Source organism: Camelus dromedarius, chromosome 3, assembly GCF_036321535.1.
Source record: "Camelus dromedarius isolate mCamDro1 chromosome 3, mCamDro1.pat, whole genome shotgun sequence".
Classification (NCBI taxonomy): Eukaryota; Metazoa; Chordata; class Mammalia; order Artiodactyla; family Camelidae; genus Camelus; species Camelus dromedarius.
Genome location: NC_087438.1, coordinates 77,473,563 through 77,488,990, shown reverse-complemented (window position 1 = coordinate 77,488,990; position 15,428 = coordinate 77,473,563). Strand labels below are relative to the sequence as shown.

The window sequence follows — 15,428 nt, the reverse complement described above, 5'->3', positions numbered from 1 at the left end:
AAAAGACAAAATTCATCCATGATATCTTTTCACACTACAAATCTATCGGTTCTCCCTCCAAAATGTGTATTCATTTCCACCACCACCATCTTTTTCTAAGCTAAAAGCACCTTATACCTGGACCACTGCAAAAAAAAATTTAATTGCTCTTCCTGTTTCCTTTCGTTTCTCAATCTGCTTTTCACTCAGCAGCCAGAGCAACTCTGAAGGAACTACTCTTCAAATAAACTGTTTTTTCTCTGCACTTAGATTTTTTTGTTAACTATACTTTGGCCATATAGTTAATCAATCAAGTTCAGTTACAAAGTCAGCTCCCAAACACTTGCTAAGTCTTTTTATGGTTTGCTTTAAAACTAAATTTCAAAAAGGTACACATCAAACTCTTAACGAGGTTCTCTCTCACAATTTCATTGTTTTGAGATAACCCTCTCTCTGATCTGATATTTTTATCATATAGATAAGATTAAAAAGGAAGTTTAAGTAAGATTTTAAATTCAAAGTCCCACTTGGTTCTTTTCTGATTTCAGTTGATCTAATAGAAGCAATACCCAACACAAAGATATTTCTCTACCTCAAAAAAATATTCCTGAATTTCTGCTTCTGGTCCAATGGAGTAAGTGGTATTAGACAAACCCTCCCTCCCATCCTCATAAACTATAAAATAAAACAAAATATATAAAGCAACTGTTTTTCAGACATTGGGCAACAGATACCATAAGCCCATGATCTTGGAGAACACAAGAGAAATACAAGGTAAGGCCCAATTTGCTCCAGTTTTCTGCCTGGGGACACTTTCCCAATGTGCTATAAGGAGGTGAAACTCAAGAAGCAACAGATTCACAGGGTGGAGGAGCTAGAGATCAGAATCTGAGACTGTCAATGAGGCTGAAATTTACAGGGCAAGATAAAAGAAAAAAGGGGAGTCCAGAAGTCTGCATGGGATTTTCCTTAAGAGGCTGAAAATATTCACTACATTTAATTTGCACATAAGCTAGGTGAGACTCTGTAAGGTTTAACAGAAAGCAGCCACTGCAAGGCTGAGAGCTGAACAGAGATACTAGAGACTGTGAAGTGGTAGGAGGCAGGTTTTGCTGCAGTCACAGTGGAGAAGCCATGCTGAGTACTCTGTGAATTAAATGAAGACTCCAGACAGGCCAGGCTTTAGGAATAAGGACCAAGTCCAAAGTTAAAGAATATCCTAGGCTAATGACAAAGGCATTAAAGCATAAAACCAAGCATAAAAAATAAAATCAAGAGGATCCAACAGTAATTTAGCTTCCTGCCAGAAAAAAATTGGACACTCTTTAGAGGAAGACAACATAGTCCGAATCTCCTACAATTTATCATCTAAATTTCCACCATACAGCAAAAAATTACTGTATGTGCAGAGAGGCAGGAAAATATAGTCATAGTCTAAGAAAGGGGGAAAAAAGTAAGTAGTTAATAGAAATAAATTTTGAAAGACCCAGAAGTGGGAATTTACCGAGGGATCTAAAACATCTTGTATAAATATGGGCAACAACAACTTATAGGAAAATATGGTAATAATGGAGTAAGTGGGAAATCTCAGCAGGGAAATGGAAAGTATAAAAAGAACAAAACTGAAATTCTAGAACAGGGAAGTACAAAGTTTAATAGCAGCTTGGACTTTGGGGAGGAGGGAGAAGGGTTGATGAAGTTGAACACAGGTTAATGGAAATGATCAAAATTGAAAAAAGAGAAAAAATATTTAAAACATGAACAGAATCCCAGTTGCTTGTGGGACAATATTAAGCGGTCTAACATATACACAACTGGATGCCCAAAAGGAAAGAGAGAAGGAGTCAGAAAAAAGAATTTGAAAACTAATGGCCAAAAATTTAGTAAATTTGGTGAAAACAACAAATTACAGAAACAACGATAAATACAGTTGATCCTTGAACAACATGGGTTTGAACAGCTCAGGTCCCACTTATACACGAATTTTTTTCAGTAATAAATACCACAGTACCTACATAGCCTGATGGTGGTTGAATCCATGGATGTGGAATTGTGGATAAAGGGGAACCAAGTATACTGAGAACCAACCATAAGTTACAGGTGAATTTTCGATTGCACTGGGAGGGTTGGTGCCCCTAACCCCTGTGTTGTTCAAGGGTCAACTGTATAAAGAAAACCATATTTAGCCACACCATAATCAAATAGCTAAAAAAACTAAAGATAAAGGAAAAAGTCATAAAAGCAGCTAGTGAAAAAAGATAAATTCCATACAGCACCTACAGAATGAAGGCTGTCTTTTTATCAGAAATGGCAGAGATCAGAAGACACAGATATCATAGACAATCTCTTTAAAGTGTGAAAGGACAAACTATCAACCCAAAGTTCTATACAGAGTGAAAATACCTGTTACAAATAAAAGTACAATAAAGACATTTTCATATAAAAGAAAACTGAGAGAATTTATCAACTATAGAACTGTACTACAAAAAAATGGAAAAGGAAGGAAAGTGGAATATCAGATCTAGAGGAAAGAATAGAGCACACAGGTAACAGCAAATACATTGGTAACTGAATTCACTTTCTATTGCTGCTGAAACAAATAACCATAGATTTAGTGACAACACAAGTGTATTATCTTACAATTCTGTAGGTTGGAAATCTGACATAGGTGTCACTGAACTAAGATCAAGGTGCTGACAGAGTTGCACTCCTTCTGGAAGGCTCTCTGAGAACACCTATTTCCCTGGCTCTTCCAGCTTGCAGAGGCTGCCTACATCCCTTGGCTCAGGGGCCCTTTCTCCATCTTCCAATCCCGCAACAGCAGGTTGAGTTGTTCTCAAATTTGAATCACTCTGACTTCCTTGTCTGTCCCCTTTTCCACTTTTAAGGACTCTTGTGGTTATTTTGGGTCTACTTGGATAATTCAGGGTAATCTCTTTGACCGAAGGTCAAGGATTAACAATCCTAATTCCATCTGCAAACTTAATTCCTCTTTCCCTTCTAACATAAAATACTCACAAGTTATGGAGATTAAGACATGGACATATCTAGAGGGCTATTTTCTGCCTACCACATTAACTATAAAATTTTGTTCCTCTTTATTTTCCTCTTGATTTCTTTTAAAAACAATGTAGTGTTTAAGCAAAGGTGCTAACATTGTAATATGAGGCTACTAACATACAAAAATAAAATACACAATGGTAGCAAAAAAGACAAAGAGGTCATAATTGGAACTATATTTTTCTAAGATTTCTAAATTTTAGTAAAAATGTTATGATACTATTCCTAAACAGACTCCTAATTGTGATCAACTAGGGAATCATACTGTAAGCCACAAGGAAACCATAAATTTTTTAAAAATACAAAGAAGTATAGGTAAGATGTCAATTAAAAGGTAAAATGGAATAAAAAAATTCAACTAACACAAAATACAATAGTAAAGGAGGAAGAAACCAACAAAAAATAGACACGATAAATAGGAAGAAAGAGCAAGATGGTAGACTTAAAACCCTAAAATATTAATAATTACATGAACTGTAAGTATCATATAATAAACGTTTGATTTAAAAGTTAGAGATAGTCAGATTGAATTTAAAAAAATCAAACATTGCTGTCTACAAGACATCAAGAGATGGATTTTAAACATAAAGATATACTTAGGACTAAAGTAAAAGTATTACAAGAATATATATCATGCAAACGGTCAGCATGAAAAAGGTCTAATGGTTATATAAATCCACACACATAAGAGTGTGTGGGTGTAATGGACATAGAGAAAGTATTACCAGAATAAAGAGGACATTTCATAATGACAAAAAATTAATATATCAGGAAGACCAAAAAAAAAATTTCACAAATATGTGTGTACCTAATACCAGAGCTTCAAAATAACTTGAAGCAAAAACTGACAGAACTAAAGGGTGAAACAGACAAATCCACAACCATTATTGGAAATTTTAACATCCCTCTGTCAATGAGTGACTGAAAAGAGGACAAAGAAGTTTGCAAAGACGTAGACCATCTGCACAACACTATCAGCTAACTAGGTCTACTTGACATTTATAGACTACATCCAATGATTGAGAATGATTCTTTTCAAGTCCATCAAATCATTCATTGTTAAAGAATATATACTAGGTCTTAAGACAGATCTCAATAAATTTCAAATGACTGAAATCGTACAGATTTTTTCAACCAAAACATAATTAAATTAGAAATTAGTAACAGTAAGATATATAGAAAATCCCCAAATATTTGGAAATTAAATAACACATTACTGAAAAAAATTGAAGGTCAAAGAAACCACAGGTGAAATTTGAAATTCTGAACTGCATGATAATAAAAACAACACATCAAAATATGTGAAATACAGTGAAAGCAGGGCTTAGGAGGAAACTTAGAACTTTATACTTATATTAAAAAATAATAAAGATTTAAAATCAGTGTCACCTTAAGAAAATGATAAAAAGAGCTAATAAAAGACTAAATAAATAGAAGGAAGCAATAAACAGTAGAAATCAATAAAACAGATAACAGATAAAGAAAATTAACAAAACCCAGTTAGTTCTCTGAGAAACTAGATTAAGGAGAAAATTAAGAGAAAATACAATTTATCAACATCAGGCATGAAAGAGGTAATACCACAACAAATGTTCAAAGGATACAAAAGAATTATTATAAATAATTTTTTTGTTAAAAGATTTGACAAATTAGATAAAGTAAACAAATTCTTTTCAAAATACATACAACCTAAACCTACACATAATAAGTAGACAATATGAACAGCCCAATATCTATTGAAGAATTTTAGTTTGTAATTTAAAACTTCCCACAAAGAAAATCGTGGCAGGGTTGGTTTTCTAGGTAAATTATATCAAATATTTAAGGAAGGAATACTGCTAATTTTACATTGACTCTTAGAAAATAGAGGGGTAAAAAAAAAAAAAAGGAACACTTTCTAAATTATTTTAAATGACCAGCATAATTGTTATAAAGAACCTGACAAAGACACTACAAGAAAATTACAGACCTCCATTTCTCATGAACATAGGGGAAAAAAATTTAACCAAATAATATCAAACAGAATCTAGCCATATATGGAAAGGATAATACATCAGGATCACCAGGGGCTTATTCCAGGAATACAATAGCTATTATTCAAAACTCAATCAGTGTTATTTCTCCATTGACAGAGTAAAGAAGAAAAATGCAGAAAAAAGCTTATAAAGACTGCATATATAGAAAATCCTAATATAATTTTTTTAAAAGCTTCTAAAGCTAGTAAGTCGATCTACCAAGGTTGCAGGGTGGCAAAATAAAATATTAATATTAAAAAATGTTTGGGTTTCTCTGTACTAACAAACAATTTGAAAATAATATTTTACAAAGTGCAGTTCAATGCCACTAAAAACATTAAATATTTAGGATCAAATTTAACAAAATAAATGCAATAACTGTACTGGAAACCTAGAACACTGCTGAAAGAAATTAAAGACAAATATATGGATGAGTAAGACATTAATTTTCTCAAAATTGATCTATAGATTCAGCACAATGCTAATCTAAAGAATACAGTCTTTTTGTTTGCTTGTTTTTGGCAAAAACTAACATGCTGATTCAAAAATTTGAATAGAACTGCAAAGGACCTAAAATAGCTAAAACAACCTTGACAAAAAGAAGGCCAAAGTTTGAAAATTTACACTGCGTAATTCAAGTCTTACTGTAAAGCTACAGTAACTGAGACAACATGGTAGTTTAGGAATAAACAAATGATCAATGAAACAAAACTGGCCCACATACAAGTAGTCCACTGATTTTCAACAAAAGCCCCAAGACATTTCGATGAAGACAGTCTCTTCAACAAATGGAACTGGAAAAACATCTGAAAAAAAAACTTCTCAATATCTATCTCCACCTCATACAATGAACAATGAATTCTAATTGAATCACAGACCTAAATATAAAAGCAAAATCGGTATCATTGCTAGAAGATACGAGAATATCTTTGTGACTCTTGAATAGGCAAATATTCTTTAAGATGCAAAAAAGTCTTAACTATAAATGAAAAAAATGATATGTGTCTTCATCAAAACTTAAAATGTCTGTTCACCAAAAAACAATGTTAAGAACATGAAAAAGCAAACCACAGCCAAGAAAGTATTCACAATACATATATCTGAAAAAGCACGTATGTCTAGAATATATAAAGAACCTTACAAATAATAGAAAAGACAAACAATCCAATTAAAAATGGGCAAAACTTGAACAGACACTTTTTAAATGAACATATATGAGTAACCAATAATATGCACAGGAAAATGCGGTTAACATCATTTGTCATCAGGGAAATGCTCATTAAACCACAATGGAGTACCACTTCAAGCTGACTAGACTAGCTAATATTAACAAGACAGATGAAATCAAATACTGGCAAGAATAGGGAAGAACCAAATTTCATACATTTCTAGTGAGGGTATAAAATGATACAACCTCTTTGGAAATCATTTTGGTAGTTTCTTACAAAATTAAATACAACCGGTTAGACATATCCTCTAACCCAGCAGTCCCACTCAGGTATCTACCCCCAGGCAAAAGATAATACACTCCACGGATACACTTGTATGGAATGTCTATAGCTTTTTCACATAATAGCAAACACTGGAAACAATCTAAACATCGAGCAAGAGGAGACGGGTAAACAAATTGTGGCATAATTGTACAATGGACGATTACTCAGAAGTTAGATAACCACTGGTACACACAACAACACGGATTAATCTCAAAAACATTATGCTAAATGAAAGAAGCCAGGTTTTAAAAGAGCATATATTGTATAATTACATTTAGCTGAATCTCAGTAAGAGACAAGAACTAATCTGTGGTGATAGAAATCAGAACAGTGGCTGCCTTTGTAGAGTTAGGACTGAACAGGAGTACAAGGGAACTTCTTAAATCCTGTATCTTAATTGGCATGATAGATACACTATGTATACACTGGTCAAAATTTATAGACTTCTACCTGTAAGGTGAGAGCAATTTCACTACATGTAAATTTCACCTCCAATTACCTCAGATTAAAAAAAGTTTATTTCTTAGGCTGTTAAATGAATCTCAGATCACTCTATTAAAAATGATTAAATCCCTAGTCCCACCTACAATATCTGCCCCATAATATAACTGATTATAGTAACTGTAACATTAGATTATTCTTTTTATCAATTTTATCTATAAATGAATTATGGCATTTATTTACTATTGCCTTCAGTAATACATTTTGCCTTTTTCAAAATTTACATATAGGATTTTTCCTAATTTTATTTTACTTTTCCCTTTATTTAATAAATGAAATTTACTATTGGCATTTAATTGAATTTACAGTACTTTAGAAATAATTAGAAAAACTGAATGCTGTTTTTAAGATTTAATATTACGTCACCAAAATTTATGTATAACTAGTCCCTTATAGAAGAAGATTCCACATGGAATGGTAAAAACATGGTTGCAGAAGATTCACCCATGACTATGCTGGGACCCAATCTTGGGGTTCTGTGCCTTTTAGTTAAACTATCTACAATAAAGTCTTGATTCTTCCAGATCTAAACCTCTCTCTCTCTCTCTTTTTTAAATGGAGTTAGGGAGAGGTGGTATCCAAAATAAAGAAAACTTTTTACTGACTTCTGCTTTAAGCTGAACATTTTAATCAGGTTTCAGAACAAAAACATTAGGGAGTAATGAATCAGTCTATAAGGGTGCATATTGCTTAGTGACTACATGTAAATATTCTATTAGAAAAGAAACAGACATTCATTATGATGTACTGCTGACAAAAACACAAACATATTCTGGGTTAACTTCTAATTAGAAAGCAAGCCCCTAAGACTGGGAAGAGTCCCGTCGCGTCACACAGGGGTGTGGGGTGTACCCTCTGGAGTCCTCTCCTGGCCTCTGTTAAAGTGCGCTGACACGCTTCTGCTCAGCTCCTTCAGAGCTCGCCACCCACCCCACAGTCTGCCTGCCAATGCCCTACCTGAGAACCATCCCTCAGTCCACGAGTAGGCAACTCCAGATACCTAACTACCCACCACAAAGGGACAGGTGGCCAGTCCTTGCTCATCTTAAAAAGGTATGCTTTGGGACGAGAGTTGGGTACAGGGAGTCTAAATTTGGACAATGCAAACATTTTATTTTTAAAAAGTATAAACTTTATCAGTTTAAAAGAAAATTAATTCGGGGGACTGGCAACCTCATCGTTAAGGGATAATTGTGCTCACACATAGCACTGTCTGCTAATAGAAGGAACAGGCAAATCCCAACACTGGAGTGTAATGAATCACTCACTGAGTACTGCTCACAAATGGTAATCTGATGGGAAGATATTCACTTCTGGTTCAATCTGGAACAAGACTTCAGAGGACTCTGCAGACTCATTTCACCAACAGCCAGGCTCCAGAACAAAAGAGACTTTCTACTTACTCAGTTGAATGTATACTTTTGTTTAAAAACAAAACATGATTTTGATAACCTTGTTTTTTTTTTATGACATTTTTTGCATTGGCTGTGCTCCAACTTCTGCTTCAGAAACAGTTGATGAGTGTCACAAACATAAGAAGGTGAATATGACAAATAAACAATGGGATAATCATGGTTGAACTAAATCACTTTAGAAAACCTCAAAGAGACAGCCCAATTTGCCCTAGAAACCACATGCTACGAAAAGCCCAGCGTTTTTGAATTAAGGCATAAAGAGATAGCACATACGAGCGAGATCTGTGTCTGGATCGTCTATTGTTGGGGTCTGCCTGGCTTTTTTCCTTTTGTCTCCTTAATACAGCTTCCCACTGAGGCGCTGAATCCACCATATCATTCTCCTGCCGTATTCTGAAAAGAAAGCCCATTCATGCAAAGTTAACATCCACACATGTGGCACTTTGTTTATTGGTTCACCCTAAACTTCCTTTCAAAAGTTATTTAAAAGTTATCAAATAAGCTATTTAGAAGTTATTAAGAAATGAAAGGTTATTTAAGAATATGTAATTTTATTATAATCATAACCATTCAAAGCTGAGACTGTATTAACTGTATTAACAAACCCATAAGTAGGTAAGTATATAATATTTATGTATAAATGTAGAAATACATATTGGTTATTTTCAGACTTCATCCCTGGCTTAAAATTTTCTGGTAAAAAGATATGTGTCAAACCAAAACTCATTTAAAACATTTAAGTTTTGACTAAAGGAAGAGTAGTGTCTGCTAAACAATCTTAAATCATGAAACAAAATCATTTTTAAAAAACATGTTAAGTAAAACAACACTGGATAATTTTATTTTGAAATGCTCTTAAAAATTCACACAAATTGTCAAAGCTTTCATGCACTATTAATAAATACCAGATACAATTCCCATTTTTTAAGAATTTTAAGAAACACAAGTTAAATATGGTGGCATAATAGAGCAGCAGTTGAGTAGGCACAGAGCATCCTGATTACACTGCTCACATGTCTAAAAGGGAATGAAGGCTGTGCACTCAGTGCGGCCAGAGGGCTTGCAGGGAACGTAAACGAGGGAAAGGGAAATGAGGGGTGGGGGGCCGTGTTACTTGGGGGGCACAGGCACTTGCCATGTGAGATCATGGGGCAGTGTTACCAAATCCTCTCAGTTTCTTTTAAAGATAATCCACAGATCTGGATTTCCTAAAATGAACTATTTTTTAAGTAATGGCAACCAGTTATGTATGGACCTAGCAAAACCCATCCACAGACCAACTTCAGCCTGCAGAAGTTGTGGACCTTCGCTGTATCAAGACTTTCTTAAAAAAGAGGGTGAAGTGTTGCAGGGGAGAGAAGGGGAATCAAGCACTTAATTAAAGTATAAATAATGTCTGGAATGCACTGCAATGATGCTGTGAAGCCATGAGTACTTCTTGTGAAAATCAAACACCTGTTATTTGAATCTTTAAGTTTAAATTTATGTAAGTTCTTCAGAAAGCTGCTCCAGGGTGTTTCTTTCGCACTGATGCTCCCAGGGCGTGGGAGAGCAGCACAGAACTGCACGGTAATCAGCCCAGTACTGTGATTGCATGAGCATATTGGCTTCAAAACAAAAATCAGAAGAACAGGCAAGTTTGGAGTCATTTCTCCCGCTGAACAGATGTCTTTCGGTTGCCCTGTTACAGCACTTAGCACAGACTGTGGGGTGGGTATCTGGATTTGCTTATAATGCAAATCAGCAGATGAGTGACACATATTCATTTCACATATACTTAAACAGAGACAATGGAAAGCATATTCAAGTTTTATTTTAAAAAGTAGCTTATGAGGAAGAAGCTATTTAAATCTCTCTAGATTAAAGAGGAATTGTGTTAAGTAAAAAATTATCCGTCACACACTTCAAGGCTTTGAACTGTATGTATTTCCTCACTAAAGCTTTCATTTCTAATAGCCTATTGTTTGAATATTAATAGGATACAGCCATGGTATTTTTCACAAATTCAAGAACATTGCTCTCTCTCTCATGGCTTGTGCAAAGGAAATTAAAATTGAACATACATAGCTATGAATCTGAATATTAGAAATATCTGAAGAAAAATATGAGGTCATAATTATTAGTCATTCTTTGAAACACTCTCATTTGAAAATGCCATGTGTGTAGACACACACACACACACACACACACACACGTATTTTCATAGCCAGAACCTATACCTCCAAGCCATTCTATGTGTCATGTGACAGCCAGTGAGTCACCAGGCCCGCTGGTGAGGGGACGGTCCTGGACACTCCCAGGACTGAGGGACCCAAAGTTAGGAAGAGATGGTCAGTGGGAAGGTGTAAGGCTAACAGGAAGGTATCTCCCCTCCCACAGGAACCCACACTCACACTGTCCAGGCAGAGAACAGGTCCTCCCAAGTTCTAATCCTGGAATCTTTTAGACTGTGGCTTCCATTCTGACCTAAATCACTGCACAGTTCATGGACAGGACTTAATCTCACCATATTAATTTTTTTTCAATCAGTAAGTCAGCTTCTTGAAATATTTTTGAGGGTCAAGCTTATCAGCAAGGGTGAGACCTGACTGGGGCCAACACAGTTTTCCCAGAGGAACATCCCCATGACATTTCAAAGGCAGCACAACTGCTGTACGCTTACTCTCTGCTGTGGTAGAATTTAGCTGGTGACCTTCATACTCCCGTTTCACTCTGATGACAAAAATTAATTAAAAACTCAGGAAGGAGATACCTTCCTGAGACATGAGCACATGTGTTTTCTGTACCTTACTCGTAATAAGAACTAAATCTGAAAATTTCAGACTACGGCATGTACCTTTAATTTTTATTTTCCTAATCAAAAGTCTAAAGTGAGGGCAGCAAAACCCTGTCGGTTAATTTTCTTGTGACCCACATGTTTCAAAGACAGATGCCCTCTACCGGTGACACTGTTTCATAAATATTCTAACAGGGGGCATTAAAAATGTAAGACTCATTGGAGAGTCACAACAGAAGCACATCTTCCTGAGTAACGGGTGGTGAGGCTGCCTTAGTCTGTAATGAAGTTTGAAATTACACCCTTACAAAAGGCCTCTGGTTAATGGTACCTCATTACAAGAATGAAAGTGTCATTTCTCCCATCAGTGAACTGCTCCAGAAAATACAGATGCTGCATGGAAAGGAAAAATTCTAGCTCTAAAGGCAAGGATATCATAACACTCAGTCCTTAAGAGGCAGGAGTTAACTATTTTGCTTCTGCATGAGTAACTAAAGAAGTAATTAAATGTAAAAGATGTCTCCTATAATGATTCTGCCTTGTAAGTCTCATTTATCCTTGGTGTAGGACACACATAGTGTTGGGTTTTGCTCCTTTCCTGTTCTATGTTAACTTTAATGTCGGTGTTTACACTATGAAGAATAAAAAGGCTTAAGGGGGGAAGAGTCTGTTCTAATTCTCATTGAGGATGTATTCGTTTTCAAATGTTACATTTAAAGTTGAGCCTCAAAAATGATAAATATTTCTTTCCTGTATCCTTCAATGCAGTAATTACATTTATCACATTTTATCTATTTTCTCATGTACAACTAAAGAGAGTTAACAGCTGGGCTAAGAAGCCGTACCATAAAAAGGCTTTTATTTTTCAATTAATGTATAAGGGAGACCATTACCCTAGAAGAGAGCATTTTCCAATAATGTTTCAGAATAAGAGAATTCTGATCTATTTCCTCCATGTCTCACCAAACTTCAACACTGTACTTCTCCAGACTACCCATGCAATTTAGATTTTTAACTATATTTGACACTTAATTAAAGTTTGAAAAAGGTTTTGAAGATGAAATGCCACATAATCGTTTGATAACAATAATGAAGATAATGACTATTCCTAGTCTCTTCTTTCCTGTCTTCCCAATTACAGTTCTGCCTCTTCTGCAAAATCCTTCACATTATCCAATGAATTCTTCTATGAGCCCCTGTGGGCTTTCCTTTGTCCTCCACCTGTTCCCGGGCAGTTCTGTTCCTAATAAGACCTTCCTTTATACCAGTTCTTAGTTCTTAATTCATTTCCCATTCACAGAGATAAAGACCATGTTTAATACTAAACCTGAAAAATCTTACAGAGCAAGTATCTAATGGTAAGGGGAAAACACATTGTTCCTGAGTTCTGCCTAGTTCAGGCTCTGCCATTATCTGACTCAGACCCTGGGCAAAACGCTTAACCTTCTCCGGCAGGTCTGTTTCTTCATCTACTGAATTATTGTAAAGATCCTTTATAGCTTTAAGACTCTATGTCTCTCTATTTGTGCTTTATTTCCAGACCATTCAGACACATTAACACAAACATCTACTCTTCAGCTATAGCATGACCTTCTAGACAACTGTTCCATATGGACACTCCACTGCTAATATTGAACCTGCAGGTCCCAACTCATTGTGGACTGGTGTTTCTCATCAATTGCACTCATTTTTGGATCACCTGCTATAAACCAATATAAAGCAATCTTTGTTTGTTTTTTTTTCCAGTAGTTTTTCTTCCCAAGGGAAATTTACGTTGGTTTCAGGCATCTGTCAATATGCTCCCTGAAGACCAGGAAGCCAGAAATTCATTTGCTTTTTCCACCTTCCCCATCATCAATAAATTATTCTTATTTGCTCTTAAAGGTGCTTCCACCTCTTCTGCTTATTCCTTGTGCTCTCCCTACTAAAACGGGCTGCCTTGGGCACAGCTTCCCTCTCAAGCTCTCCTTGTCTTCACAACTGGTCACCCTGCTTTGCTCTCCCTCAGTCATCTGACAGCACTCCTCAGCTGCCGCAGCTCCGCACTTCCACAGTCATCTCTGCCAACATGGGTTTATGCTCTGCAAACCCTAAATCATCCACATCAAATGTCTAAATCTTAATATGGCTTATTAAAGTGGAAACCACAAACCTTGCTGTCTGTAGCATGATGAACATCACTTCCACTGGCTTTGGACCAACTGCCTTCCCCATACACACAACGTTTACCTTTTGTGCAGCCCCTCCCCTTCAGCCAGGGACAGGGACTGTGCAGTAGGGACTGCTGGCAAGGAAACAGTCACCCATTTTCAGGCCATGCGGAAGAAAAGGCCCCTGGTTTAAGTCTACCATCATCCAAAACACATTTTTCCCCTAGGGCACCAGGACAATCCTGTTTTGTTTTGTTTTATCATTCTAACAACAATAAGACCCTCCCCAAACTGTGATCTCGATTTGCCATTTCAGATGTATTGTCTCTGTTAGCTGCAGTGCCAAAGAGGACAGTCTCTTCACTTTTTTAGGAAAATAATATAAAAGATCTTGTGGAACACTTAAAAATACTTAAAATACTTAAAACCATCTTAATCCATTACTCAGATACCAATTCCAAAAGACATCTAAAAGGCAGGAAGAAACTCTAACATTTGTGGCAGAACAAATTCATGCTAGAAACACTGACTTCTTTTTTGTTACAGGGAGTTGGGCCCCATTTTCCAGATACAACAGGGACTTCAGATAACACTGAGCAGCGCTGAACATTCTCATTAATCGGATAGAACTGGCCCATGCAGGGCACTTTCTGCTTTTCAAAGCACATCCATTATCTCAGATCCTCACAAAGCTCATGAGGTAGGCAGGGCAGGTATTATTCCACTTTGCATGTGAGAAAACTAAAATTCAGAGGGTAAAGGAACTAGCTCCTAGGCACAGTGATCTTCAAAGCAGGGCCAAATTCCTAATGCATGGCCCCGAATTCTTTGTTCAGTGCTGTTTCACCCACACAGGCGCACATGTGCACACACATCGCCTCATGTACATAACTGATGTGATCATGATGCAAATATCCCAGAATCAAATTTGGGAAAGGTCCAAATGTCCCCTGTTGCCAATTTACTCTAGTCCTGCTCTTACCCCAAGCTTCTCTCATTTCTGTCTTCTAATCCTCACCAGGCTGAAGAGTTACTTCCACTTTCATGCTTATGCAAAAAACACCAGACCAGCTCCCTGCATCACGGCCCCCCACCTCCTTCAAATCTCCCACTTCAAATCCTAAAAGCCTAGCAACACATCAAAGCTAATGACTGAGAAATCCACCCACCCTCCCCAGTGAAGGCTCAGAAGAGTGCTGATGTTCATCAGCAGCACAAAGGAGATTTTGCAGACCAGTTTCTTTGAATGTGAAGGATATTTTATTAAGCTCACGGTATTTTCAGGGAAAGCTGGTTTATGAAAGGCTTCACTCTGATAAGTCTACTTCCTAGGTTCTCCTTCAGCATACCCTGCGGGCGAGTCCGGAGCATGGCCCCGGGGCTCAGACCCACAGGACTGACCCTTCTGATTTTAGGGGGCAAGTTTCAAAATTCTAACTGGTGAAAATGAATGCAATCTAATATTCACATAGATCATTAACTTCATACTGGCTTTGTACTTGGTAAGTTTCCAATCTGATGAATTTGAACCAATTTTTTCACAAATCAGTATAGCAAAGTAAGTAATCTCGAAAGATATTTGAAGCCATGTAGTTTTCAATCCTACCAGTGAACTGAAGTAACAATTTCATTTCCCCAAATCAATCTTTCACTATTTAGATCATAATGACTACTTCATAACTTTTTGGAGGCCAGATACTCCCTTAAGAATCTGATAAAAATCTACAGATCTTATCACCGGAAAATCACGTACTTGGAAACATACAAAATTTTGCATACAATTTCTCAGGGTTATAAGACCTCTAAAACCCACTCATGAATTAGAAGATAAGAATGCCTGGTCTGAAAATACAAATGTGTAAAGAAAGTTAGGGAAGGTGAGAAAATGGAAGACGAAGTTAAAAGAAAAGTGGAAAAGGCTGAAAAAGGGGTGGAGGGGAGGTGGGACAGTCAAAGAAGAGGCGGCAACTCCAAAGTCAGGTATCAAACTCTTTGGCTCTTGCCACCAAAGCGCTATCACCTCTTAGATTTCATTTGGT

At 36.4% G+C, this 15,428-nt stretch overlaps 1 protein-coding gene across 3 annotated transcripts in view; it reads right to left on the bottom strand.

The window, feature by feature from the left end:
- The window catches only part of EPB41L4A (erythrocyte membrane protein band 4.1 like 4A), a 217,768-nt gene that overhangs the window by 11,787 nt on the left and 190,553 nt on the right, over positions 1 to 15,428 (bottom strand). For 2 of the 3 annotated variants that reach the window (XM_010987509.3, XM_064483177.1), the window contains one exon: positions 8,737 to 8,856. The exons of the other annotated variant lie outside the window; for it this stretch is intronic. In XM_010987509.3, the coding sequence (XP_010985811.1) occupies positions 8,737 to 8,856 (120 nt within the window). The remainder of the gene's footprint in view (positions 1 to 8,736; positions 8,857 to 15,428) is intronic. 3 annotated transcript variants of the gene reach the window in all.